General features: G+C 35.2%; 1 protein-coding gene across 1 annotated transcript in view; it reads right to left on the bottom strand.

The window, feature by feature from the left end:
• The window catches only part of LOC138698513 (lipase member K-like), a 54,446-nt gene that overhangs the window by 22,615 nt on the left and 4,428 nt on the right, over positions 1–27,403 (bottom strand). Inside the window, exons 3-5 of the mRNA XM_069824496.1 lie at positions 12,072–12,189; positions 7,653–7,899; positions 240–398 (exon numbers count right to left, since the gene is read on the bottom strand). Coding sequence (XP_069680597.1) covers positions 240–398; positions 7,653–7,899; positions 12,072–12,189 — 524 coding nt within the window. The remainder of the gene's footprint in view (positions 1–239; positions 399–7,652; positions 7,900–12,071; positions 12,190–27,403) is intronic.

The raw sequence follows: 27,403 nt of genomic DNA, 5'->3' as shown, positions 1-27,403 counted from the left end.
AACCTGTCAAGAATTCTACCAACGAAACCCAATCGCTTATTCAAGGGAATGTATGGAATTTGTTGTGAACAATGCAAAAGTAAAGATACATTTTCTGCAAGTATTCAGTTTTTCTCTGCCACTTTCATTTTATTTTCTGTAATATTATCTCATCGCACGTGAATAGCCTTTGTTCATATAAATTGCAATGAATGTAAAAAAAAAAACACTCTAAACTTAAAATATACGTTAATACTTACTTGGTTAATGCCTTGTAAGTCAACCTCCGTAACTGATGTTAAAAATTTCTGGCAGATGTAACTGATCACGGGCATTTCAAAGCAGAGTATCGGGCCAATCTTTGACAGCGCGTGCGGAAATGGTTTGATGTGGTTAAGACCGATCAGATTCAGAAGTTTCTGAAAAACGTAACCATTATTAAATATTAGACCAATACTCACTTAACTTCAGGCTCAAATATACAGTAATTATAGACCATTTACATCTGTTCCAATTATGTAAAAAAAATTAGAACATTGTCTGAAAATTGAATTATGATATTATTTTGAGGAGAATAAACCGCTCTTAACAGTTTTGGTTGAGACCATGACTTTGCCATGAAAGCAGTTGAGTTCGTCATTTCGTAAATGATCTAATATTACGAAAATTACTCTCACGTATGCTATAACACAGCCCCCCCAAAAAGAAACCTTTTTTTCTGTTGCCAAGGATTTTCAACGAATTTATAGTATATGGAGTGTACTGGTTCCATAAATGATGATAGTTATTCCAGATTGGCTCTAGTTTTTGAGATACAGGATATTTAATTTATAATGTTATCCAAATATGTACTTTAATAAGTCTTTACAGTATTATAAGTACCTATTATCCATTACTTGAATGGATTATTTATGAAAGAGCCTAAGTCATTATTTTGTGAAAATGAGTTTGTAATGTAATAACTGCTCTTTGGGTGTAGATACATCGATTTAGATATGAAGAGTCTAAGTTTCACACTCTAAATGCTTTGTAGAATTTATGATACAATTTTTATTTCAGCCTTAATTTCAAAATTTCGGCTTATAAGCAGTTTTTTTTAATTGCTAACAATTTAGTATTCAAGACTTAGGCCCTTTCATAAATAACCCATTCACTTGTAATATTATTTTGTTTCATTTCTTTTTAAGTACTGTACTTCAGTTGTTGTTGTTTTTTTTTTTTTCAATTTTGAAATCAGTATGAGTTCTTCACGAAGAGGTTACTTGAATGACCCTAACGCATTCTGCTATATTTCTGGCGAATATTGCCAGGAGAAACGTAGAAAAAATATTACAGAGTTTGTGAAGCAAGCATATCTGGCACTTTTGGAATGAAACTCGGAGACCAAGATAAGTCTTGGGCTTCCCATGTAGTTTGTAAAACATATGTAGAAAATCTACGTCAATGGAAAAATGGAGGGAAAAAAGGTTTAAAATTTGGTGTGCCTGTGGTGTGGAGGGAGCCAAGAAAATACTACAGTGAATGTTATTTTTGTGCTGTGAATGTGAAAGGTCTCGATCGTTACAGGAAACGTAAATGGGCGTATCCTGATTTAGAATCAGCAAGGCGATCTGTGCCACACAGCGAAGATGTTCCCATACCAGTGTTCACTGTACTCCCTGACCTTCCAGTGTCTGATGTTGAAAATACTCAGGATTTGGGGTGTAGAGTAAATAAGTGTAAGCAGTGGCAGTGAATATGAAGGAAGTGCTTCTACACACCTACAGTTCTCTCAGGAAGAACTCAATGATTTATTTCGAGACCTAATTCTGTCAAAGCAAGACTGAACTTTTAGTGTCCAAACTAAAAGAAAAGAACTGTTTATAGCCTGAATCTGAAGTAACTTTTTTTTTCAAGATAGGAAGCACTTTTTCCTTATTTTATTCAAGATGAAGAACTAGTGTACTGTATTAACATCCTTGGGCTCTTTCTCCAATTGGGGATACCTGAATACCGACCAGAAGATTGGCGACTTTTTATAGACAGTTACAGCAGAAGCATAAAATGTGTTTTACTGCACAATAGAAATTACTATGCATCTATTCCAATAGATTGCTCAACCGAACTTAAAGAGGAAAATGAAAATATAAAAATGATCTTGCAGAAGCACCAGTGATCTATATGTGTCGATTTAAAGATGGTGAATTTGTTAATAATTATTTCTTTATTTATACTGGCAGAGTTAAGGCCATAAGGCCTTCTATTACACTCTACCAGATCACAAAGTATACAATCAGTGAAAAATTTAACAAAAAGTTAAATAGCAGAAAACTAACATATTAGAAAAAAATAATGATAATAGCATAATAAATCGGCACTAAACAACATGAAAATAATACCATAATAGAAAAAAAGGAAGTAAAATACATTGAAATATAGTAAAAGCAACTCATTTAGTACAAATATTACTTTCTTCATAGTCACTCAGACCGGTTTCCAGATAATCTTGGAGCTTTTAGTGAGGAACAAGGGAAGAGGTTCACGAAGGTGATGAAAAAAGATACCAAGGAAGGTGGGACGCGTATATGATGGCTGACTACTGCTGGAGTCTTCAATGTGATTGCGTTGATAATCCACACAGAAGAAAATCAAATAGATGGAGATTTGTGATGTGTTAATTGGGATTATTTTTCATTGTACTGAATTGACTAATATTTGGCATTTCATGTACTTAGTCTAAAGCAATTTGATTTATTTTTCATGCGATTTCTAAATAGGCTACACTTTAGGATAACTATCTTTTTGCATTGTTCATGTATTTCAGTGATATACTAAATATCTCAAAAACTAGACCCAGTCTGAAAAAAACTGATGTCATGTTCGGAATCAGTGCAACAAATTAACCCTAAAATAACTTTTAGATGATTGGCAACAAAATGTGTGTTGACCAGTGTAATCTATAATAATAATAATAATAATAATAATAATAATAATAATAATAATAATAATAAAGATGCAATCAAAATATTCCTGCTAATTTTCGCTTTTCCAAAAATAATCCATAAATATAAAAAATTGAAGTGCTAGTCCCATCAACTGAAAATTATTAATAACAGAATATGTTACTATAACTCCATTAATCTGATAATACCCCGTAAAAGAAACATTCTGTGGCGCTTCATCCCTCTAGGAGAGTGAAGTGAGTTTTGAGTACGTTTTGCACCATAACTGATAACCTTTCTAAATGCACTATAAAAATCACATGACTTGATCGTGTCTGCATAATTATGCTGTTTACTCTTAGTACAGGTATTCTAGTTCTAATTTGTGCTTGTATTTGCATACTACTTTGAATCAGTTAGTACTTGTAACATGTTGAATACAAACTGAATCTTAGGTTACGTTAGCCACAAAAAAGAAATATTTTTCACTTCCTGAAACATGTATAATATTTATTGAACTAAAATGCTACATTTCCTTAGTACTACATATACTGAGTGCCATCAGCATACATTAATTATAAATTTAAAAACAGTTTTTAAGTATTACTGTGACTAACGTAACATCCAATTGTGACTAACGTAACATCCAATTGTGACTAACGTAACATCCAATTGTGACTAACGTAACATTATTAATATTTTAATGTTACGTTAGTCGCGACAGACGTATTATTTTCTGTCAAAGTCTTGCTGTCGTTAGATACTTTAATGGTGGGTTCTAGAGCATGACAAAGACATCCAAGGGAAGAAATCAAAACAGTCGTGCACTCAGGACTGCAGATAAAATAGTCAAAGAAAGGCAAAAAGCGAAGGAAGGTATGAGACGATGCAGAGAAAGAGGAAGAAATAATGAGTTCAAGAAGAAGGAAGCAGAAGTAGGAAAAATCTGTATGCGTAATATGAGAGAGGAAAATCTAATTAAAAAGTAGATATCCATAGCTCTTCATTTCCCATACAAATCACAAGCATTTGGGAAAACTGTAAGAGGAGTTCACACTTCACTTCCAGCAAGTCCATGCAAGAAAAAATTCGTCCTAAAAAGCTTGTTGTGTGGAAAATGAGGAACAAACAAAAACTAAGAGAGTGGACTCCATATTCAAAAGAGACATAAAAATTGGTACAAGACTTTTACCAACACGATTATATATCACGTTAGTGTCCTGGCAAGAAAGACTATAAAAAAGTAACGTACCTTGTTTACATGTACATGTTCTGAGGATGACCCATAAAAGGTCGAAACATGTAACCAAGGTACGTTAGAATTTAACACAAGAAAGTCTTATCATACATATTCCGAAGTGATACAGTGTTAAAAGTTGTGTAATCAAGACGTATAAAAAAGTACCGGTACCGGTACTTAAAAAGGGTCTTGGTGTTCAATTTGAAAGAAGGGTTTCAGTTATTCAAGTCAGAGTATCCCCATACACAAATTGACTTCACAAAATTTCAGAAATTCAAACCAGTACATGTAGAACTGTCATCATGTAATTGTCACTATGTATGCTGCTGTCCCTATTGCAAGAATTTATCGTTTCCTGTTACAAAGTTGTGCTTTGAAAACAAACGCTATAAGCATTAGAGAATTAATTTGTATGGTTGTTTGTATTCAAAGTAATCCAGAATGCACGCTGATACGGACTTGTCAGAGCTGCAGTAACAAACTTAACGATATTATTTCAACTGCTAGAAAGAACACGGACCATCGCAATGAAGCCATTGGTATTCATCAGTGGATTATTTTTTCAAGATGTTGAAGGAACATATGTTAAAAATTTTGGATCACAATTTTCACACAAAAGAACAAGCACTCGAACTGAGAAAACAAGAATAAAACTCGGAGCATGGGGCAACAATGCAACAATTGTCTTGATAGATTTTACAGAAAACTACCAGATTAAGCACCAGATTAAAGTTATGGTTGCCCACTGGACAATAAATCAACATAAATGAATTACAATTTACACTGATTATATTATAGTCCAAGACCGATGAGAATGACGATTTACAAATTGAAACCAATGGTGTTATTTCTGACACAAGATGGTACACAACGTCAGAAGTAAACATTTAAATGGCACATTGTGGATGATTTCAACAAAAGGCATAGTCCTGTTCAGAAAGCAATCCTGTGGCCTGTTGGTGTTTTAGTTCATTTTAAAAATCGCTACTCAATGACAACACTCATCAGATCAAAGATACATTTCCTGTTACTTCTTCGAGTACTACCCACAGAAAGGGTCCTCATGGTGGTGCCGGTGCTACGCTGAAACGTTATACGAGGCGCATCCAGAAAGTAAGTTTCCCTATTTAAAAAAAAAGAACACACACTTTCAGGAAAACATTTATTGGCAACAGGTACAGCAGTGTTTCAGCTATTTTTCAACATTGCCACCATCAGAATTTAGATACTTATCGTATCGTGGGATCAACTTTTGTATCCCTCTGTCGTAGAACTCTGCCGCCTGTGAATGGAACCAGCGTGTGACCGACGTCTTCAGCTCTTCGTCGTTGCCAAAATGCTCACCGGAGGACAGGAATTTCCTGAGGTGCAAGAAAACGTGAAAATCGCTGGGAGCAAGATCAGGACTGTAGGGTGGATGATCAAACAACTCCCAGCCAAATTCCGTCAAAGCAGCTGCTGTGCGCCGAGCCGTATGTGGACGAGCATTGTCATGGAGGAGCACAACTTCTGCAATAAGCATTCCACGTCTCTTGTTTTGAATGGCACGTCGCAATTTTCGCAGTGTTTCACAGTAATGGTCAGCGTTCACTGTTTCACCTCTTGGAAGGAAGTCAATGAGCAGAATGCCCTTCCTGTCCCAGAACACCGTGCACATCACTTTCCGTACCGACAGCGTCTGTTTGAATTTCGTCCTGACCGGAGATCCACTATGCCGCCAATGCATTGACTGGTGCTTGGTTTTGGGGTGAAGTGCGAAATCCATGTCTCATCGCCCGTGACGATCCTGTCGAGGAACTCGTCGCCGTCATCGTGATACCGTTGCAGAAATGTCAGTGCTGCTCCTAAACCTTGCATTTTGTGTTCGGGTGTCAGGTTATTCGGCACCCACCTGGCACACACACTTTTTCGAACAGCAGGTGCTTAGTGACAATCTCATGAAACAAGGATCGCGATATCTGCGGAAAATGGCTGCTCAGCTCCATAATCTTGAAGCGACGGTTCTCCATGATGCACTGCCGCACCAGCTCAACACGATCATCATTGATGAGGGACGGTCGCCCACTGCGCTCTTCATCATGGACACTTTGACGACCTTCGGAAAACTGCCTACACTAGCGACGCACGATCTGCTTACTCATGATGTTCGGCCCATAGACCTGACAGACCTGCCTATGAATTTCAATTGGCGCAATGCTTTGTGCATTAAAGAACTTTATCACCGACCGAACCTCGCAGGCGGCGGGAGAAGGAATAAGAGCTTCCATTTCGGACCACTGCTGCCACGCTACTGGCACCAGGCGGGACCTGTCCGGCTGACATGTGATTGATACGTCATAGATGTGTTACGCATGCGTAATTGACATGGCTAATTACGTTTACTTTCAAGGTAAAAAAATCGGGAAACTTACTTTCTGGACGCGCCTCGTATTTGGCAGTAAATCCTCAGAAATAAGAAGATTGTCCTTAGCAACACCAATATCTTTTATGGAAAAAGCCACTACCTTTAACACAAAAGTTAACTGCTTGTGTGCACCCTATCTAATATGGAAGATGATGAGAATAAACTTGAAAATACAGTATGTTTGCTCCAGTTAAGTCCGTGCATTGAATAAAGACATGTCACAGTGTAGTGAAACTACGATATCTTTACATTAACCTCTACAGGAATACAGAACACGACGAGGCAGTTGCAAGATTCTGACCGTAGGAGTGTCTGTTTCCGTATGTATATTAAGTATTATCTATTAATTGATTAAGTATTCATTGTAAAGCGACGCTGATATAACCTCTGCAGTTGCGAGCGTCGTTAAATAAAAAACATAACAATTCATTGTAAAAACTTGCAGACATGAAGCTTTAGATGGAATATGTAATGCTATTCTTCTTACTCAGTAGTAAAACTTGTCCAGTAAATACGTATTAAGTTACTTTTGTGCATGTTACTTTCTGTTACTTTAGTCACGTTACGTTAGTCACATACATGTATTGACATATATTCATATACTGGGTGATCTATTCATAATAATTGAAATATGAAATTGTGAACGAAGCTTATCTAAAATACATTATTAATCGTAAACAACCAAATCACAGAAAAATTGTTTAGTTTGTCTCTATTTTCAGAGGGTAATGAAAATGTTACGTTTGTCACACTCCCTAAAATCAGTATTGTATAAATAGAGTTGACATTTAGAACGTTCTTTTTAATTGCATCATTAGAGCTTTATGTACTAAATAATATGGTACTAATATAAAGATACCAACATTTATTATGTTTGATGTACATATCCACAATTTATGTAGGGTTGTTACGTTAGTCACTGTGAAATATCCCTTGTAGCGGAACAATCCCCCCCCCTCCGCTCTGACGTCAGCCGAGCATACAGATTCTGTCATATCTATATGAGCAGTTTGTTTTGACTGTATCTGCTTATCATCAGAGTTTGTCAAAGTCACAATCAGTTCGCTTGAGTCCCACGTGTACTCAATATTGCTAGATTGATACTTACACTGACTGGATCGGATAGATAGGCGATCACATTACCCATAAACTTTTTGGAATGACTCGCGTAGGCGATAGCGCCTAAACTGATCATGACCGTGATCTTCTCGTTGTATTCGGGCCGTTGAGACATCATGATGTAGAACACGGTGGTGCCCATGGAGTGCCCCACATAAATGATCTTCTCCTTTCCGGTTTTCTCCAGGATATAGTCGATTACAGCCGGCAAGTCATAAACACCACCTTCGTCCAGGCTGGAAAAATTCACCACTGTTAATGCGTGTAAGATCATAAGTTGAGCAAACAAGTAGATGGATCCCGAAGTGGATATATCGAGTTGTGATCAAGAGAGTGTTGGTCCTCATTTTTTCCTTTCTTCGTAATTAGAAAATTGCTACATACTTACGGAATACGAGTGTTTAAATCCTGTAGGACTTAACAACGGATATAAAGTTTAAAAACCTAAAAGAGTCTAAATTGTTTTTTTTTTTTTTCAGAGAAAAGAAAAGCCAAGTTGACATTACAAAATAAATTAGTTATTTCTAAGCATTTAATGTGGTGCAGTGAACTGTCCTCATATAGCTAGAACCACAACAAAGCTAGGTGTACTGTGAATCCATTTTAAAATATTAAATCACCTGTACATTGTACATTATTACGTTTATCTATACTAATAATAAATCTGTAGCCGAAATTTTTCTGGTAATTTTCGATTTTCCAAAAATAATTGGTCCTAACATATATAATTAACCACCCTGAAACCGAAAATCGCATTTTTGAAATTTTTGTGTATCTGTCCGTATGTTTGTTACCTTTTCACGCGATAATGGCTGAACCGATTTATATGAAAATTGGAATATAAATTAAGTTCGTTGCAACTTAGATTTTAGGCTATATGCAATTCAAAATACTTTATTTATACTTTATTTAAAAGGGGGGTTATAAGGGGGCCTGAATTAAATAAATCGAAATATCTCGCTTATTATTGATTTTTGTGATAAATGTTACATAACAAACGTTTCTTTAAAAATGATTTTCGATAAGTTTTATTCTTTACAAAATTTTGATAGGACTGATATTTAATGAGATAAATGAGTTTTAAAATTAAAATAACGCCATCTAAGACGGTGCAATGAACTAAGAACAAATGACTTCGTCTACATGGGGCCTTGGACAACAACAATCGAAACAGGGGCCTTGGACATCAACAATCGAAAGCTATTAAACATAGCCTACAGAGAATGTTTCTGTGTTTGTATGAAGTAATATGAGAAGCTAAATTAACCGATTTGAAAATTAATTATTATTTCACCATTGGAAAGTGTAGTTTCTCTAGATGGACATAATACTATAATGTTATTACAGTAACGTCTGAGTAAATCGAGGACAGGTAAGATTAAAATAGCTTCTTATGCACAGAAAATTTGATAGGCTATTTTGTACATTCGTTTTCTGTATTTCTTAAAATAATATTTATTTACACTCATTTTAATCTCAGAGAATTAACGAACAATGAGAATGTATTGATTTAGTATGCAGTAATAGTACGTTAGCTTAGCAATCCATTATTTTATAATTCAAATTTTAACTATGCTCAATTGAATCGTGTTAAAATACATAAAATATATATGCAATAAATGCAATGCAAAAAAAATTGGGTAATGAGCGAAGCAGATTATCTTGCGCTGTTGTAAAAGTTGTTCCCTGGATCAAACGTCCTATTTTAATTATATAATTACTTTATATTTATTTCTAACAGGTGCAGCGGAGCGCACGGGTACGGCTAGTATACAATATGTAGGATTTAGTGTGTTACAGGATTATAACCAGTGTTACAAAATTCAACAAGTGCCTTGTTAGAATTGTTCTTCAGCTTGCAACCTAGTAGTTTAAAAGTTGCCCACTTAAATGCGCAAAGCTTTCTACGTCATTTCATTGAAATTCAATCTATTTTCTACTCTTTGTCCTTTCACACTGTTCTTATTTCCTAACATCTTCTCCTACAGCCCTTCTTAGAGTATCTGAGGACATCCATGAAGCTATGGATAGGGGTTAAGTAACGATACTAACTCTTCTCGATTTCAGAAATACTTTTATTTCTGTTCATATCGACCTGCTTGTTGCAAAGATGAAAACTTCGCAACTGTGAGACAATGCCTTGAGCTGGATAGACTCCTACCTACGTGACCGCCAACAGTGTGTTGCACTTGATAATCAGTTTCCTCGTGGTGATTCACAAAGACGGGAGTGCCGCAGGGCTCTGTATTAGAACCACTACTCTTCTCTATCTAAATTAATGACGTATCAAAGAATTTACAGTATTGCCGATATTACCTCTATGCCGACGATCTACAACTTTACATACATTTCAGACCCTATACGCTCAACGAATCAATATCTGACTTTAATTGTGACTTAGGCACTTCTTCCACTTGGGCAGTTAATCTCGGACTCGCACGTAATCCAAGTCAGGCTCAAGCTATAATTATTGGACACAAAAGTTTAGTTAACTCTCAGACGTGCGATTGAGACCGCTGACTGTATCCACGAAAAGCGTTCGGAAAACGTACAGGTCGTCTCAAATCTTACATGGTACTCGATGTATGAGAGCCCGAGTAAAGGTAGACTCTCACTTATCGGAACGGATTCGTTCGGCGCGTTCGGAATTTTATTGTAACATCGCTTAATTGTCTTCTTTTACGTATTAATCGTCTTATACAGTATGTTCTTATAACTAGAACAACACATCCTTATAATGTCCTGGACTAAACCTGGAAATAAAATGAATAACTCTGAGGAGGCTGTAGTTTTAATTGCGTTAGCTTTGGAAGAAGAAATAAGAACATAAACTTCGTGACATCCATTCATTTATGCTTTTAATATTACCGCGATTGGAGGCCTTGCAATTGATATATCTTTTCTTCTCTTGTTATTTGCTTTTCGTCCGTCATTTTCCCATCTTTCGATATTTTATTTTTTTACCGTTATTTCCTCGTGTCTCGTTATTTTGTCGTTTTCCGTCATTTTCTCTTCTTCCGCCATCCTCACTTCCCTCGTTATTTTCTCTTCTTCCGCCATTTTCACTTCTTTCGTTATTTTCTCTTCCTTCGTCATTTTGTCTTTTTTCGTAAATTTCTCTTCTTCCGCCATTTTCACTTCTCTCGTCATTTTCTCTTCTTCCGCCATTTTCACTTCTCTCGTTATTTTCTCTTCCTTCGCCATTTTCTCTTTCGTCATTTTCTCTTCTCTCGTCATTTTCTTTTCTCTCGTTTTCTCTTTCGTCAGTTTCCACTCCTTAGTCATTTTCTCTTCTTTCGTCATTTTCTCTTCTTTCGTCATTTTTTCTTCTTTTGTAATTTTCTATTCTTTCGCCAATTCGCCTTTCTTTGTAATTTCCTCTTCCTTCGTCAGTTTCTCTTACCTCGTTATTTTTCTTATATCGTTTTCTTTTCTTCCGTTATTTTCTCTTCTTCGTTATTTTCTGTGCCTTCGTCATTTTCTCTTCTTTCGTCATTTTCTCTTCTTTCATCATTTTCTCTTCTCTCGTCATTTTCGTTTCTCTCGTTTTCTCTTTCGTCAGTTTTCATTCTTTAATAATTTTCTCTTCTTTCGTCATTTTCTCTTTCATCATTTTCTCTTCTTTTGCAATTTTCTATTGCTTCGCCAATTCGTCTTTCTTTGTCATTTCCTCTTCCTTCGTCAGTTTCACTTATCTCGTTATTTTTCTTTTTATATCATTTTCTCTTCTTTCGTCATTCTCGCTTTTCTAAAAAATTCTCCGTTCGATATTTTGATGGATTGGTGGGCGTTTTGTAGGCGAATTGTTTGGTAAATTTGTTGATGGGTGAGGTCTGAATCAGAGGAGGGATGAATTTATGGCTGGAAGTATAATGGGGCGCGTGGATAGATATGTGACTGGACGGGTTGATGAAGAACATTTGGAGGATTGGTAGATGTTTGGGTTAATTGTTTAATTTTTGGATAAATAGGCGTTTGGTGCATGGATGAACGAAGCGATAGATGCATGAATGGGCGTGTTGGTGAATAGATGTATGAGTGAATATTTGAGTGGCTGGCTAGTGCTCTGAATGGATGGAAGGGCAAGATTGAATAATGAATGTGTAAACGAAAATATGGTTCTATTTGTAGATGATTGAATGTATGGAATGTTAATTAATAAATTGATTGGTGGACAGACGGCTGAGAATAAAGTGGTGTAAAATAAGTCTGTAACTTATAGTGTAAACACAAAGGAGAAGGAAATAGAGTTGATAAACTACTGTAAAGTAATGGATAATCGATACCAAAGACATCAAAATACGTGCGAAAAAAAAGGAGACGATGAAAGAACGGGGAGCAAGCATAAGCTGAACCATGAAAAAAATACATTTTGTTTCGATCCAACTGAAAGGGCTGTAAGTGTTACCTGAAATCCCAGAACTCTCTTGTCCGAGGATCTCTCTGAGGAGTGTACATCGTTGAGTACTCATTACCACGTACGTTGGGCAACCACACATCATAGCCTTGGTCTGCGAGCATATACGCTGTAAAAATAAAATTACCATATGTGATAAGGCCAACTACATGCGACGATAAATTATACAAATTTTCATGCGTGATGGGAACAAAAACGTGTTTAAGGTGAACAAGTTAGCGCCTTGGTCTTCCATCCAAGCGGCTGGTTCGATCCCCGGCCAGAAGTGATGGAAATTGTGGTGGACAAAATGGGAATTGCAGAGGATTTTTCTCAAGGTACTCCTCTTTTCCTCTATCATTTCACCAGCACACTCCATGTCCCACTCATTTAATCTATCGTCTACAATAGTGAAAATAGGTTTTGATGGTCCTGTGGATAGTAGGGTTTCCGATACCGGTATAGCAAAGGCTTGGGGCACCGGGCCATGAGGCTTATCAGGCTACTCGTCCGCGAAGCGGGACCTGGTCCTGCCACGGGCTGAGTCAAGATGACCCACCTGTCACAATCGGATTCACGTGCTTCCCAGGCCACCCATCGGACTTGGGCAATCATCGCATATCCTGTATAGGGCGCACAAAAGTTAGAGCATACCTAAGTGTGCAGACCTGTCCCTGGTTCAGCCCTCGAAAAGCCAAGCCATGCCAAAGTGAAGTGACACAAATATCGTGATTATGTCAAATATCATGTGTGATGTGAACACAATTGTCGTACTTAGGGTGAACTAATAGGGGAGATTTTTGTACGTTGAATCACTTTCCACATTTTATTTTATTTTAAATTTTGGAAAATAAAATTTTAAAAATGAAAAAGTGGTTGAATTAATAATTATTGAAGATTCCTTTACAACATCCTACAGGTATTTTCAAGTTTACAGAATTATTAAGAGTGAATTAATAAAATGAAGGGGTATGTAAAGTGTTTCATGATACAGCAGATTCGTGTACCTTGGATCATACCATCATCTTGTACCTTGAAACATTGGAACTCTGGGAATGTAGGTGAAAATATAACTGTAAAAACTCACAATAATTAAAAAAGAATGTTTTAGCCATCATTTGCAGGCTTCTCTGATCGAGGTTTACTTCCTGGAGGAACCATAACAGCTTCAACAGCTTTCTTCAAGGCATCCGGATCAATTGGGATCCTCTTAACTCCAGAGTTACTTCGTGACATGATCTTAAAATAAAAGAAAAACAAAAACCAAAAGCATCGTGTTCCTTGGTACAAGATATTTTGTGATCCAAGGTACAGGAGAGTGCACGTTGAAACAAACCTGGCTGCCTAAGCTAGAGATGAGAATAAATCATGAAAATTAACGTAAGTATTTACTCACGAGATGAAAGGAAACACACAGTAGTTGATTGATAGTTACAAATACAAATTGGTTTCGTGTTAGAAAACAGTTAAAAAAATATTTACTTTTTGTAATAAAAAATTGTTTCGTCCACAGAACTCACACTTTGTAATAAATCAAACCGGAACTATGACCAGAGCTACCTAGCGGCTTTCACTACAATCTACTTAAGTTTGAGTCGTCTATGTAGCAGCAAAAATCAGAAACAAAGAAATGATCCGAGGTACACTATGCTCAAGTACAACAGTCTTCCCTACATATATGTTGTGTGTCAGCAGGGCTGGCCTTACGAGTTGCGGGGTCCAATTGGAAACATTATCGCCTGTTTTAATGAAGACATTACATTTATTCGTATTAAAAAAAAAAAAGAGAAAAAAATAAAAAAAGAAATATTATAAAATAATTTATTTTTTATTTATATTAATTCTAAATATCTCCTCATATAAATAGGTAATAAGAAATCATAATATTCCTATTACTGCCATTAATGTGAAAATATTATTCTGAAAAGTCTTTTAGAATTTTGTCTAAGGACCGTACAAGCGAGGTTAAACCTCACCTGCTGGTGAAATTACGTCATAGTGACAATACACAATCACGTAATTGTACTGACTTGTTCCTTTTAATTACACTGTGTAACAAAAACCAACTTTTTGTCTGTTTAAGTAAATTTTATGCTTGTATTGGCTAAATTAGATCACAAATAAGATAGATTGGGTACTCTTACCTTCTTGTAATCGTTTCTCTGTTCTAGTGGTCAATTATGTAATTTAATATTTTATGTTATACTAGCCGTACCCGTGTGCTCCGCTGCACCCGTTAGAAATAAATATAAAGTAATTACATAATTAAAATAGGACTTTTGATCCAGGGAACATTCGTGTTTGATAGAAGGATAAATCGTTTAATATGTTACTTAATTTAAATTCGTTAAATGGCGCTTGGCCCACTATGGTTGTGAATACTTCAAATAACTTAAATTATATAATATAATATTACATATTATATTATATTATATTATAAGTTACTGTAACAACATTATAGCATTATGTCCATCTACAGAAACTACACTTTCCAATGGTGAAATAATAATTAATTATACAAATCGGTTAATTTAGCTTCCGCTATTACTTCATAAAACACAGAAACATTCTCTGTAGGCTATCTTTCATAGCTTTCGATTGTTGCTGTCCAAGGCCCCTTACAGACGAAGTCATTTGTTTTTTAATTCATTACACGGCCTTAGATGGCAGTTATTTTAATTTTAAAACTCATTTATCTCATTAAATATCAGTCCTATCAAAATTTTTCAAGGAATAAAACTTATCGAAAATTATATTCAAAGAAACGTTTGTTATGTAATATTTTTCACAAAAATCAATAATAAGCGAGATATTTCGATTTATTTAATTCAGGCCCCCTTATAACCCCCCTTTTAAATAATATATTTTGAATGCCATATGGCCTAAAATTTAAGTTACAACGAACTTAATTTATATTCCAATTTTCATATAAATCCGTTCAGCCATTATCGCGTGAAAAGGTAACAAACATACAGACAGACATACAAACAAAAATAAAAAAAAAAGCGATTTTCGGTTTCAGGATGGTTAATTATATATGTTAGGACCAATTATTTTTGGAAAATCGAAAATTACCAGAAAAATTTCGGCTACAGATTTATTATTAGTATAGATTTGCTTAGCACGTCTTCTGTATTTTATGTGATATTTAACTTAGATTTATAGTGTTAATCTAATTCACAGACAACGTTGATTAGTGAAGTTGTCTCCGGTGATTGTAAGCATGATCCAGATGGTTTTGTTAGGTGGGAGTCTTCCTGACCTCTGGAGTGGTGAAGCACAGAATAAAGTATGCCAGCTACTTCCGCTCAGCCTACAAGTCATATTTTGGCGTAGAGCTGAGACGAGATGTTATGGCAACAACATGAGCGAAGTTTTAAATTTCCGGCCAGCAGGGTAGAGAAGTGGGGGTTGTTTGGGTTACGGTTCTTAAGCTCAGAGCGGCAGGCATATCCGTCTCATCTCTTTCCAAAAACATTCGTCTTACCTTAGTATCACCAATTTCCTACTCAAGAGTCCGAAGGTACATAATGGAATTACACCCGCTATTCCATCTTTATATTCTTATTCTCCGTCCGAATCAGACGACTGATCTGTGATGGAATCAGATGTCCCTAAGTCTATGGAAATGTTCTCAAAAATACTGTCCATCACGTGCTCAATTTCGATGTAATTGTTCTCTACTTTCTTCACATAATCATACACTGATATCCATTTTTGGAAGAAGCGATTGCAGAGTCGGCCTCTACTTATGTGTAGCGTAGAAATTATAGACGAGTCTTCTTATGACTTCCTTATCAAAACTGTCTACAACTGCAACAATCTTCTTCTTCGGCTGTGATTTTTCCGGACTGGAGAAAGAATCTGCTGTTCCTGCATCAATATTTTCCCCTTCTTTCCTGATTCTTGCCAAGGTTCGCTTTGAAATACCAGTGGCATCCAGTACGCTTGCACACACGCTTTTCAATGGAATTGGTATTCCATTTACAGCCTCTTCTGACATGAATTTCCATACATTGTATGCTATTTCATGTCCTTGACTATGAACTACTCTATGATTTCACACCTTAGACAATGCCATAATGAGGGCGCTCAGAAGGACAATGTTTTCAGTATTAGCAATAGCGGTAGTAGCAGAACGATCTGAACACTCGGAATGCTAGCAACCAACTAACCCAACACCCCTCCAGTTCAGTGAGAGGGCGAGTCCAAGCAAACGAACTAAAATGCGTCCCTCGCGCCGGTGCCATAACTTCTCGTCCGGGCTCTAACTATGGGTGACTGAGACAAAAAATGGGCAGCACATGTTGTGTGTAGGAGTTGCAGATCCACTCTCGAGGTCTGGTATAGACAGGAGAGCAGAATAATGAAGTTTCGTATACCTCGAATCTGGTGTGAACCAACAGATCTCCTGCATACCGGCTATTTCTGTGTTATCTTATCCCATCACAGAAGAGGTACGAAAATCAATGTGTTCGAATATCCGGACCTGCATTATCATTCAGGCCTACTACACACGAGGAGCTTCCGATTTCTTCTCCTCCATGACGGCAGTAGTCTGTCCTCCTCCGCAATGGCATCAAATGTCACTCAATTCCAATTGCTCATTCCGCGCCCATCTTAAAGAAGATTACTCCAATGTGCAGAACAACAGTGGAATATAATTAGTGACTTCAAAGTGATTGCGTTTTTGATGGGACAACAAAGTGGATACACAAAAATCCATTTCATATTGTGGTATGCCGATAAGCTATTAATATTTGACTATAATTAAAAAAACATGCTGAAACTTTCCTTTTGGAGTGTCAAAATGGCTTTAGAAAAGGAAGATCATGTGTAGATCCATTATTTAGTATGAAACTATTGTTAGAAAAAAGAAGAGAATTTAATTTGGAAACCTATATAGCTTTTATTGATTTTGTGAAGGCTTTTGATAAAGTCCGAAGAGACCTTTTATTCGACATATTACAAGAAAAAAATATTCCAAATTTGCTATTGCAAAATATAATAGAAATCTACACAGACAGCAAAATAAGTGTCAAAATAAATAACTGTATATCCGAAAGAAAATTAGTTAATAATGGAGTTCGACAAGGTTGTCCACTATCACCAACTTTATTTAATATTTATATAAGTGAAATTATTTTAAAATGGAACCAAATCTACACATCAGGAATCAAAATAACCAGTGCTCTAACATTAAATACCTTACTCTATGCCGATGATAAAGTCATAATTTCCAATACAGAGGATAATTTACAAAGAGGATTGTATACATTAAATAAAATATTAAAGATTTTGGGATGGAAATTTCAGCACAAAAATCAAAAGTAATGGCATTTTTAGGACAAGACCCAGTCAGAAGTAAGATAATACACAATAACCAATGCCTCGAACAAGTGCAAAATTTCAATTATCTGGGTTGTGAAATATCTTGCATTTCCATACATTGTATGCTATTTCATGTCCTTGACTATGAACTACTGTATGATTTCACACCTTAGACAGTGCTATAATGAGGGAGCTCAGAAGGACAATGCATTAAAAGCTAAATTAGTACAAAAATGTACAAGAATAAAAATATATAATACACAAGCATTACCCACCCTTTTATACGGAAGCGAGATTTGGTCATTAAAGAAAAAAGATATGAACAGAATCAAAGCAACGGAAATGAAATTTTTGAGGAGGACAGCAGGATATACTCTTTTAGACCGAAAAAGGAATGAAGAAATTTTAGAACAATTAGAAGTAGAGTCAGTAGAAGAAAAAATCAGCAGATACAAATTCAATTGGCTAGATCATGTAAGAAGAATGGAAAATTCAAGAATCCCAAAAATTATGATGCAGTATAAACCTAGAGGACATCGTCGACCAGGAAGACCTTTAAGAAGACTGCTAGATGGGGCCGAAACAGGTCTACAGAGGCCTAATTCGTGAAGGATGATGATGATGATGATGAATTATTTATTTGCTGTGCCATCTTTGTTTATATTAAAAGTTAATAATTTACATTAACGTTTTCGATACATTTGTATCATCTTCAGATGTAGAGTGTTAAATGAACATTTATGATGAAAACCTTGCCTTATGGTATGAAACTTATTATGATTTTCGGATCATTCTAAAATGAATTGCTATAGACATGTTAGTGATATAAACAGTACTCCGTTTTAGTTCGTTGTTAAAATGAAGATCAACAGAAGCAGCCCCATCTAACGATGTTAAAAACTGGCAAACACAGCCAACAAGTGCTTACAGTGTTTTAAAGTGTCCTATAACGTTATATATTCCTTTGATTATATTTATAGTTTTATACTTACTTACTTACTTACAAATGGCTTTTAAGGAACCCGAAGGTTCATTGCCGCCCTCACATAAGCCCGCCATCGGTCCCTATCCTGTGCAAGATTAATCCAGTCTCTATCATCATACCCCACCTCCCTCAAATCCATTTTAATATTATCCTCCCATCTACGTCTCGGCCTCTCTAAAGGTCTTTTTCCCTCCGGTCTCCCAACTAACACTCTATATGCATTTCTGGATTCGCCCATACGTGCTACATGCCCTGCTCATCTCAAACGTCTGGATTTTAAGTTCCTAATTATGTCAGGTGAAGAATACAATGCGTGCAGTTCTGTGTTGTGTAACTTTCTCCATTCTCCTGTAACTTCATCCCTCTTAGCCCCAAATATTTTCCTAAGCACCTTATTCTCAAACACCCTTAACCTATGTTCCTCTCTCAGAGTGAGAGTCCAAGTTTCACAACCATACAGAACAACCGGTAATATAACTGTTTTATAAATTCTAACTTTCAGATTTTTGGAGAGCAGACTGGATGATAAGAGCTTCTCAACCGAATAATAACACGCATTTCCCATATTTATTCTGCGTTTAATTTCCTCCCGAGTGTCATTTATATTTGTTACTGTTGCTCCAAGATATTTGAATTTTTCCACCTCTTCGAAGTATAAATCTCCAATTTTTATATTTCCATTTCGTACAATATTCTGGTCACGAGACATAATCATATACTTTGTCTTGTCGGGATTTACTTCCAAACCGATCGCTTTACTTGCTTCAAGTAAAATTTCCGTGTTTTCCCTAATCGTTTGTGTATTTTCTCCTAAGTTTTATATCACTTTTAAATAATTTTAAATCTTTTATATTGTACTATATGGACTGCAGATGATTTTAACTTAATGTAACATGTGTATTATTGACCAAATTAGGTTAAGTTAGAGCAATTCATTTTAGCATGATCCGAAAATCATAATAAATTCCATACCATAAGGCAAGGTTTTCATCATAAATGTTCATTTAACAGTCTACATCTGAAGATGATACAAATGTATCGAAAACGTTAATGTAAATTATTAACTTTTAAGATAAGCAAAGGTGGCACAGAAAGTATATAATTATAGTCAAACAAAAATCCATGTTTTCACTGCCTATAGGCTAGCAAGGATATAGCCAGGCATTTTCAGAACGGTGAATGGTCATTGAGGACGGAATTTGTGGTTGATGATAAAACCATAAAGTGGGAACACTCTGTGTAAGGAAAAAAGATTCTAATGCCTCCACTCCACATTAAGCTTGGCCTCATCAAGCAATTTGTAAAAGCATTAGATACAAACTCACATTCTTCAAATATCTGTAGACTGTCTTCCCCAAACTCTCAGAGGTGAAGGTCAAGGGTGGGATTTTTGTGGGTCCCCAGGTGAAGAAATTACTTCAAGTTTATGAATTCATCATAAAACATCTACCTGTACAAAGGGGAGCCTGGACGTGCTTCCGTGATATAGTGAATAGTTTCCTGAGTAAGCAGAGAGATAGTGCAGGGTCTTCTGAAGACGTGCAATGCAATGGGTTGCAGACTGTTACTCAAGTTGCATCACCTTCACTCGCATCTAGATGTTTTCAGTGCATACTCAGAGGAACAGGGCGAAAGATTCCATCAAGACCTGCAATTGTTAGAAAATAAATAGACTACCAAGTACAGTATAATGAGCGGATGCTTGGCGACTACATCTGGGGAATGATCAGATTCTGATGTCAGCTACAAGAGCAAAAGTAGGAAAAATAGTAATATGCGTTACAAGAGCGGTATGTTGAAGTTTTCATGTTCGAGGAAAAGTTTGGAAAAGCGAAACGTAGTTGAGCTTTTTTTTAATTTCCGAGAATTGAAAGAAAACATACCGCTCGTGTATCGTATATTATTTTGTACGAAGATCGTTTATTACATACATGAAAGAGGAATTTCTAATTAGTTGTAATGAAATCTCCATCTTGGTTTCTGTTCAATGACGGCAAATTTGCAAAACAAAAATATCTATCTTCAACATTGTTGCTTTAAAATGTTTTATGTGTTTACTATACTCCAGCAGGCCGTGATATACGTCTGTCTTTTTTTTCCCCAGTCTATGATGAGTCTGGAATCTTATTGCTTTTTTCACGGCTTCCTTAATGTTACTTGCATCACGAATCCAGTAACTTTAGTGGAGTTGTAGAGTTTACTTAATTTTTCCAAATATTTAAAAACAATAATTAACAGTGCAATTTAGGTGAAATTGCAGTGGTGAGTTTCCAAATTATAATTATTACTATATTGAACGTCTCTAAAAATAATATGTTAAAAACCTCAAGCAGTAAAATCAATATGTCACTTAAGCGGTAAGAAGAGGGAAATTGTTATGTGTGTTAGGTTGGGAATACTGAATGTGGAATTTTAGACTTTCCCCGGATTGGTTTTGTGCGGAAACCAAACAAATACGCACGATCTCGCACAATGGTAATATACGTTACAAGAGCGGTATGTTGACGTTTTCATGTTCGAGGAAAAGATTGAAAAAGCGAAACGTAGTTGAGCTTTTATAATTTCCGAGAACATGAAAACAAACATACCGCTCGTGTATCGTACATTATTTTGTGCGAAGATAGTTTATTACATACCTGAAAGACGAATTTCTAATTAGTTGCAATGAAATCTCCATGTTGGTTTCTGTGTAATGATGGCAACTTCGGAAAACCAAAATATCTTTCTTCAGCATTGTTGTTATAAAATGTTTTCTGTGTTTACTATATTCCAGCAGGCCGTGATATACGTCTGTCTTTTTTTCCCCCCAGTCTATAAATGCGAACTTAAAACAAACGGTAAGGTAATGTAATGATTTATTTTTCATTTTAATATTTTAACAATATTATTTATATAACATATTGCAGTAATAACATCCGCATCTGGAATCTCGTTGATTTTTTCACGGCTTCCTTAATGTTACTTGTATCAGGAATGCAATAAGTTTCGTGGAGTAGTAGACTTTACTTAATTTTTGCAAATATTTAAAAACAATAATTAACATTGCAATTTAGGTGAAATTGCAGTGGTAAATTTCCAATTTATAATTATTACTATGTTAAACGTCTCTAAAAATAATATGTTAAAAGCCTAAAGCAGTAAAATGAATATGACGCTTAAGCGGTAAGAATAGGGAAATTGTTATGTGTGTTACGTTGGGAATACTGAATGTGGTATTTCACACTTACCGCGTATTAGTTCTGTGTTGAAAACAAGCAAATACGCACGATCTCGCACAAAAATATTTTTTTAGACACTCTTTGTATGCGTTTTGATGACGTATAAGTGTTTCAATGTACTTTTATAACTTTTGCACATTTGCTCAGCCCATGTATATGTTTTCTGCCTTAATATACAAAAAATCTGTTATTGTGAACCCACTTATATTGTACAAAAGAAAGACATTTTCTTGAATTAAGAAAAATCGATATCATATCTCTAAAAACAATTTCTCACATGAGAAATTGATGTTTTCTTGTATTTTGAAACATACTGAATTAGAAACAGCAAAAATATTAACTTAAACAAAATCATTGTTACACAGTGTTATCAAAACACGTCAGCGTAGGAAAACCGGTATATGTCATATCGTAACGTACAGTACGTAGCGGAGTTTCCACCAACCTAATTGTCTGATTATAATAAAATACGTGAACACATGTTTCCTTCTTGAAACTCAACGCTAAAATATACATCAAGTGCATGACTGTTTCTTGCTCGAAATACCATCCGGTATCCCCACTTAAAATAAAGGAATTCAAATATTTATTAATGAAATACTCATAAATTGAATATTGAATGAGTAGAAATGTGAATAACGTTCATATTTACGTCAAATAAATTATACTTCTCAAAATTACTTGACGACTAGCAATGCACGTAATGCGTATTTATGTTCGACCATGCCGAAATGTAGTAATTGTACACCTGGTAGCAGTCCTTTAATGCATGTCATTAAAGTATACCTACTCATTAAAGTACAGGTTTTTTCAGCCAATGACAACTCAGCTTACAGGTGTTCAGCCAATGACAAGTCAGCTTTGTACCGTTATAAAACAGCAAGTATCGATTATTCTCGGATATGCAATCGAAAGAGAATTAGCGAAAAGTCACGGAGGCTGGAAATCCAATACTGTCGCAGAAGGTTATGTTCTGTTACTATAATAATTAGCGTTAATTGTAAATAATATTCAAATAAATTCAATTTGTCATCTCGTTTTTCAATGTCGAATTCAGTAATCAAGGTTATACCAAGTTTAACGGGATTACACAAGGTCAATGACATTATTGTTCCTCGGAAAAAAATCAATACTTTCGCGTCTGCGCACATCTCACAATTCAAGACCTAGAACAAGATCACTTCCGATCTTGTCAGTTACAAATAAAATGTATACACTTGAATAATTTCAAGTTAGAAATATGGTCGAGCATAAAAAGTCGTATGAAACTCGCCTATAATGGTAATTAAGAAGCTCGTATGAAAATTATGAAACTCGCTTGCGCTAGTTTCATAAACATCCATACTCGCTTCTTAATTACTATCATTATAGGCTCGTTGCATAATGTACTATTAGAGCATAGGGTTACTAATTTTATGTTAATATTCTTGTTGTTCATAAAAATGAATCTAAAGCCCACCACTGATTCTTCGATACTCTGCACGTATACAGAAAATGTGAAGGTCCAAGTTTTGAGAACACGCTTATGGCCAGCAGTGTATGTTTGTTTTTAGTTGGTTATTTTGACAGCACTGTATCAAATACTAGGTTATTTAACGTCGATGAGATTGGTAATAGCGATATGAGGCCGAAGATTCGCCATAGATCACTTGACATTTGCTTTATGGTTGGGGAAAACCTCGGAAAAAATTCAACATGGTAATCAGACCAAGCGAGAATGTAACCCACACCCGAGCGTAACTCTGGAAAACTAGGCAAGCGCCTCAGTCGTCTGAACTACGTCGGTGGCTTCTACGTCATGTTAACGCTCTAATTTCTTCAGACATTTCGACTTACAATTCGGAGCCATGCCAACGACAGAATCATGGTTAAAAGGACATTGTTAAGAGATCGAATTTCTTTATACGTGGTTTTGTTAAGAATTACAGATAAGGGCGCAAATAGCCATAGTAGCTGATGCGTCACTTTAAATCCCACTAACTCTTCACACGCGCGGTGCCATAACCTTGTCGACTTGTAATTCGGAGCCTTCCCAACGTCGTTCTCATGGTTGAAACGACATTGTGAACAGTTACAATTTTTTCAGACGTGCGATAAGATAACCTTATGGACTAATATTTCGGAGTCTTCCCAACGTCATTGTCACGGTTGACACGACATTGTGAACAGCTACTATTTTTTCAGACCTGCGATATCATAACCTTATGGACTTATAATTCGGAGCCTTTCCAACATCATTCTCATGGTTGAAACGACATTATTAACAATCATATTTCCTCTGAGGTGCAGTACCGTAGAAGAGGGTAAAGTCGATCAAAATTTTGCAATTTTTAAATGTTATTGAGTTTATACAATAGAGCGAAGTTCCTCAGAAAATAGCATTTTGTCGTCATTCCTTCAGTTATGAAGACACGTTACAAGAATTGAATTACAATCTAAAAAAAAAAAAACTTTTTTATATTTGACTTGTGATCGAAGTTACGTGCTTCAATAGGGTAAAGTCGATCACCATTACATTTTTAGTTTAAGATCGATTTTAAATTATTGCGGAGTAAAGTCGATCACTGTTTATGTTTTTAAAAAACAAATTAAGTGTATTACATATATTTTATTTGTTGTAAGGGGTGTAAAAAACAATAATAATCTTCAGTATATGCCTATAGCATTATGTAGTGTATCTTTTGTTACTGTGATCATACTATTCGATACAATTAGGTCTATAGGTCTCCACTGTACATTCGTGACTATGATTGCCAACTTATAAAACATAAAAACACATTTTAATACTTCACATACCAACAAACAAAGATTTAAGAATTCAAAATTTACATTGAAATACCACCCTTCAATTACAGTATAATCTAAAATGCAATTCAACATTGCTTAGGTTTATATCAGATGTCATTTCAAATCTTCCCCTCCTCATGTCACTTTAGAAACTACGTTGTTCCCATAGGTACAGAGGGGTGTACAAAATATATTCCTTTGGCAGTGCTTCTCTTACGCAAGAAATTCACCATAATTTCGTCTTCCTCTTTCCCCACTATCCCAACAATATAAGCAATACTATGGCACTTTTCTGTTTATAAGTGTTAGTTGGAGGTATTTGGGTGAACAATTTATTCTTCCTGCTGGTCCTATCTGTTTCGAGTTTGTCGATGGCATGATCGACTTAACCCTAGAAAGGTACAAGTTTTCTTAAAATAATAAGTTTCAATACTAACATTTACGAACTGCAAATCTATTATTTCAGGGTACAATCTCAACGATAAGTACTTACGTATACTTCCTGTCTCCTTTCACTGCTGACTATAATTTAGAGTTTGTAAGACTTTGTTTTCATTTAAGAGAAAAAGTTGAAAATAACAATTTTCACTTCAACGGTAATTACACATTGTTCCCATTGTTGGCATTCGCAGGCTTTTTGTTGTTCCTCTCGCTTACATTTTCAATGTAAGGCAATGAAGTCAGCATAACAAAATTTTAACAAGTAACTGAGAAAATATATAATTTTCAATAAAAATCGCAAATGTTCGATTTTACACCCACAGATTGACTTTACCCACTTCTATGGTACCATAACCTTCTCGATTTGTAACTTGGAACCTTCCCAACGTCATTCTCATGGTTGGATCGAAATTAAACTAATGTTACTCTATCACAGTTTGGAAATCTCAAAACACAGATCGCTAGTTGCTAGGTAATAATATAGCTTCTTTTGTTCGTAAAAACGTTGATATAAAACAAACTTAAGAAGACACTTCAGCACTGTTAATGAAACGAGACTGTACGCTCACTCCTTCCCCTGACAACATGTATTCAAACTCGTGTCATGGTTATAGGTTACTAATATCTTGTTTATGAAAGAATTGCTCCATCTCTACTTGTTAAGAATTACTAGTTCAAAACGGAAGATCGCATAATAGTTTGCTTTATATGTATGCAATCACATTGTTTTTTATATTGTACAAAGAGTGTAGGGGAGTAGTGGGTACAGTGAGACACAAAATATTAAGACATATGTATGCAAGTGATAATTCAAGTATTTTTAAAATCAAGTGCAATAGAAATAGACATTAAAACATGGAGTATAATAATACATAAACAAAAATGTTAACAGATAAAGGACATAATATACAATACGTGTTTGTCAAAAAAATTGCAAATGTCTCACTGTTCCCATTCAGGGGGGTACAGTGAGACACCACAGTGTCTATTAACGGACATTGAAACGATTCACATTTATTTCAAAAGAAAACGAAAACTTGCTGTCTCTTTATCTTGACATGTTCTGCAGGCTTATTTAGAATCATTTTAATGTCTGACTTCGAAACCATTGAAACATCTGGAACATTTGGAAAAGTGAATTTTCCATAGCATTTCAAACTTTTGCGAAAAAATGAAATCAATTTTTGGTGACAACAAAGCTTATAATTATAAGAATTTAATGTAATTCTTTATTATTTTTTAACATTTTCTTAAATTTTGTGAATAATTTTTTATTTATGAAACCATTAAAATGTTATGTATCCGTTATTTTAAGCTACAGTTCCTAAATTGGTTACTAGTATGTTCATTTTTAATGTTAGTTACTGGTAAATGTAATATAATTACAGTTTGTTTTTGCAAATTATTGGTACATAGGAACAGTGAGACGTCTCAGTGTAACCTTCAATGGCATGTCTCACTGTTCCCTTTACGCATAGTTCATTTAAAAATGACGCCGTCACTTCAAAATTAAAACAAGAAAGACGAAATCTTACCAAACATAATCTCAAATACCATAGTATTAGGTAACAAAACATTCTTATTTATATCTCATTTGTATATCCGATATAACTTTCATTAAACACAAGCCAAAATTTTACTTCTAGAGTGAAAAATAACGAATTATTTTTTCATCACTCAACTTTATAACTAGAATCAAATCGAGTATGACAATACTGTTACTTTACTCATGCAACATACAACTCCACTGTTACCGACATTTCAACATCAAAATTTATCATCTACTAAAAAATGTCTCACTGTTCTCCCTGTCTTACTGTACTCACTTCTCCCCTACCTTAACTAATATCATTAATTTCAAAGGAGTAGTCTTTGAGATATTTTAAACAAAATTTTTTTATATAATTTTGATCGTTTTTTCTTCCTTTTCGAGATAAAAATTGTTTTTATATCATACATTTCATAGCGTGTTTTGGGAAAGCCATTGATTGAATTCCCTATATAATAACATTGTAAAATTAGTTTGCAGAACGAAAATTACATTTGTTCTGATCAAATTGCTGCACATTTAAAGGGAAAAACAAAAGTCCTTTTGTAATAATACATTGCTCTCTTAAATTAACTGAGCATATTGGGAATTCAATCAACAGTTTTCCAAAAAAACACTCTATGAAATGTATCAAATAAAGCAGTTTTTATCTCGAAAAAGAAGGAAAAACGAGCAAAATTGAATTCAACTTTTTAAAAAATATCTCAAAGGACAACCCCCCCAGGAATTAATGACATTATTCACGGTTCGCCCTGTAAAATAGGAGTAAAGAAAGAACTATGAACGTGAAAGTTATGTTATGCATCTTAAAATATTACTAAGTGATCAATTTCAACTCTTCAAAAATTGCATCAAATTGTGGCTGCAACGTTTCGTGTTTGTATAGTTTAATATAGTTGCTTATTTATGATTTTTTTCCATGCCGTCACATGAAGGGTTCCTTAATCTTTACACTATTTTAAATCACTACATGGTACGTATAATTAGAAGGTTTCCTTCGTATACTTACTTACTTACTTACTGGCTTTTAAGG

This window comes from Periplaneta americana, chromosome 4 (genome assembly GCF_040183065.1).
Source record: "Periplaneta americana isolate PAMFEO1 chromosome 4, P.americana_PAMFEO1_priV1, whole genome shotgun sequence".
NCBI lineage: Eukaryota > Metazoa > Arthropoda > Insecta > Blattodea > Blattidae > Periplaneta > Periplaneta americana.
This window is presented reverse-complemented; position numbering and strand designations above follow the sequence as displayed.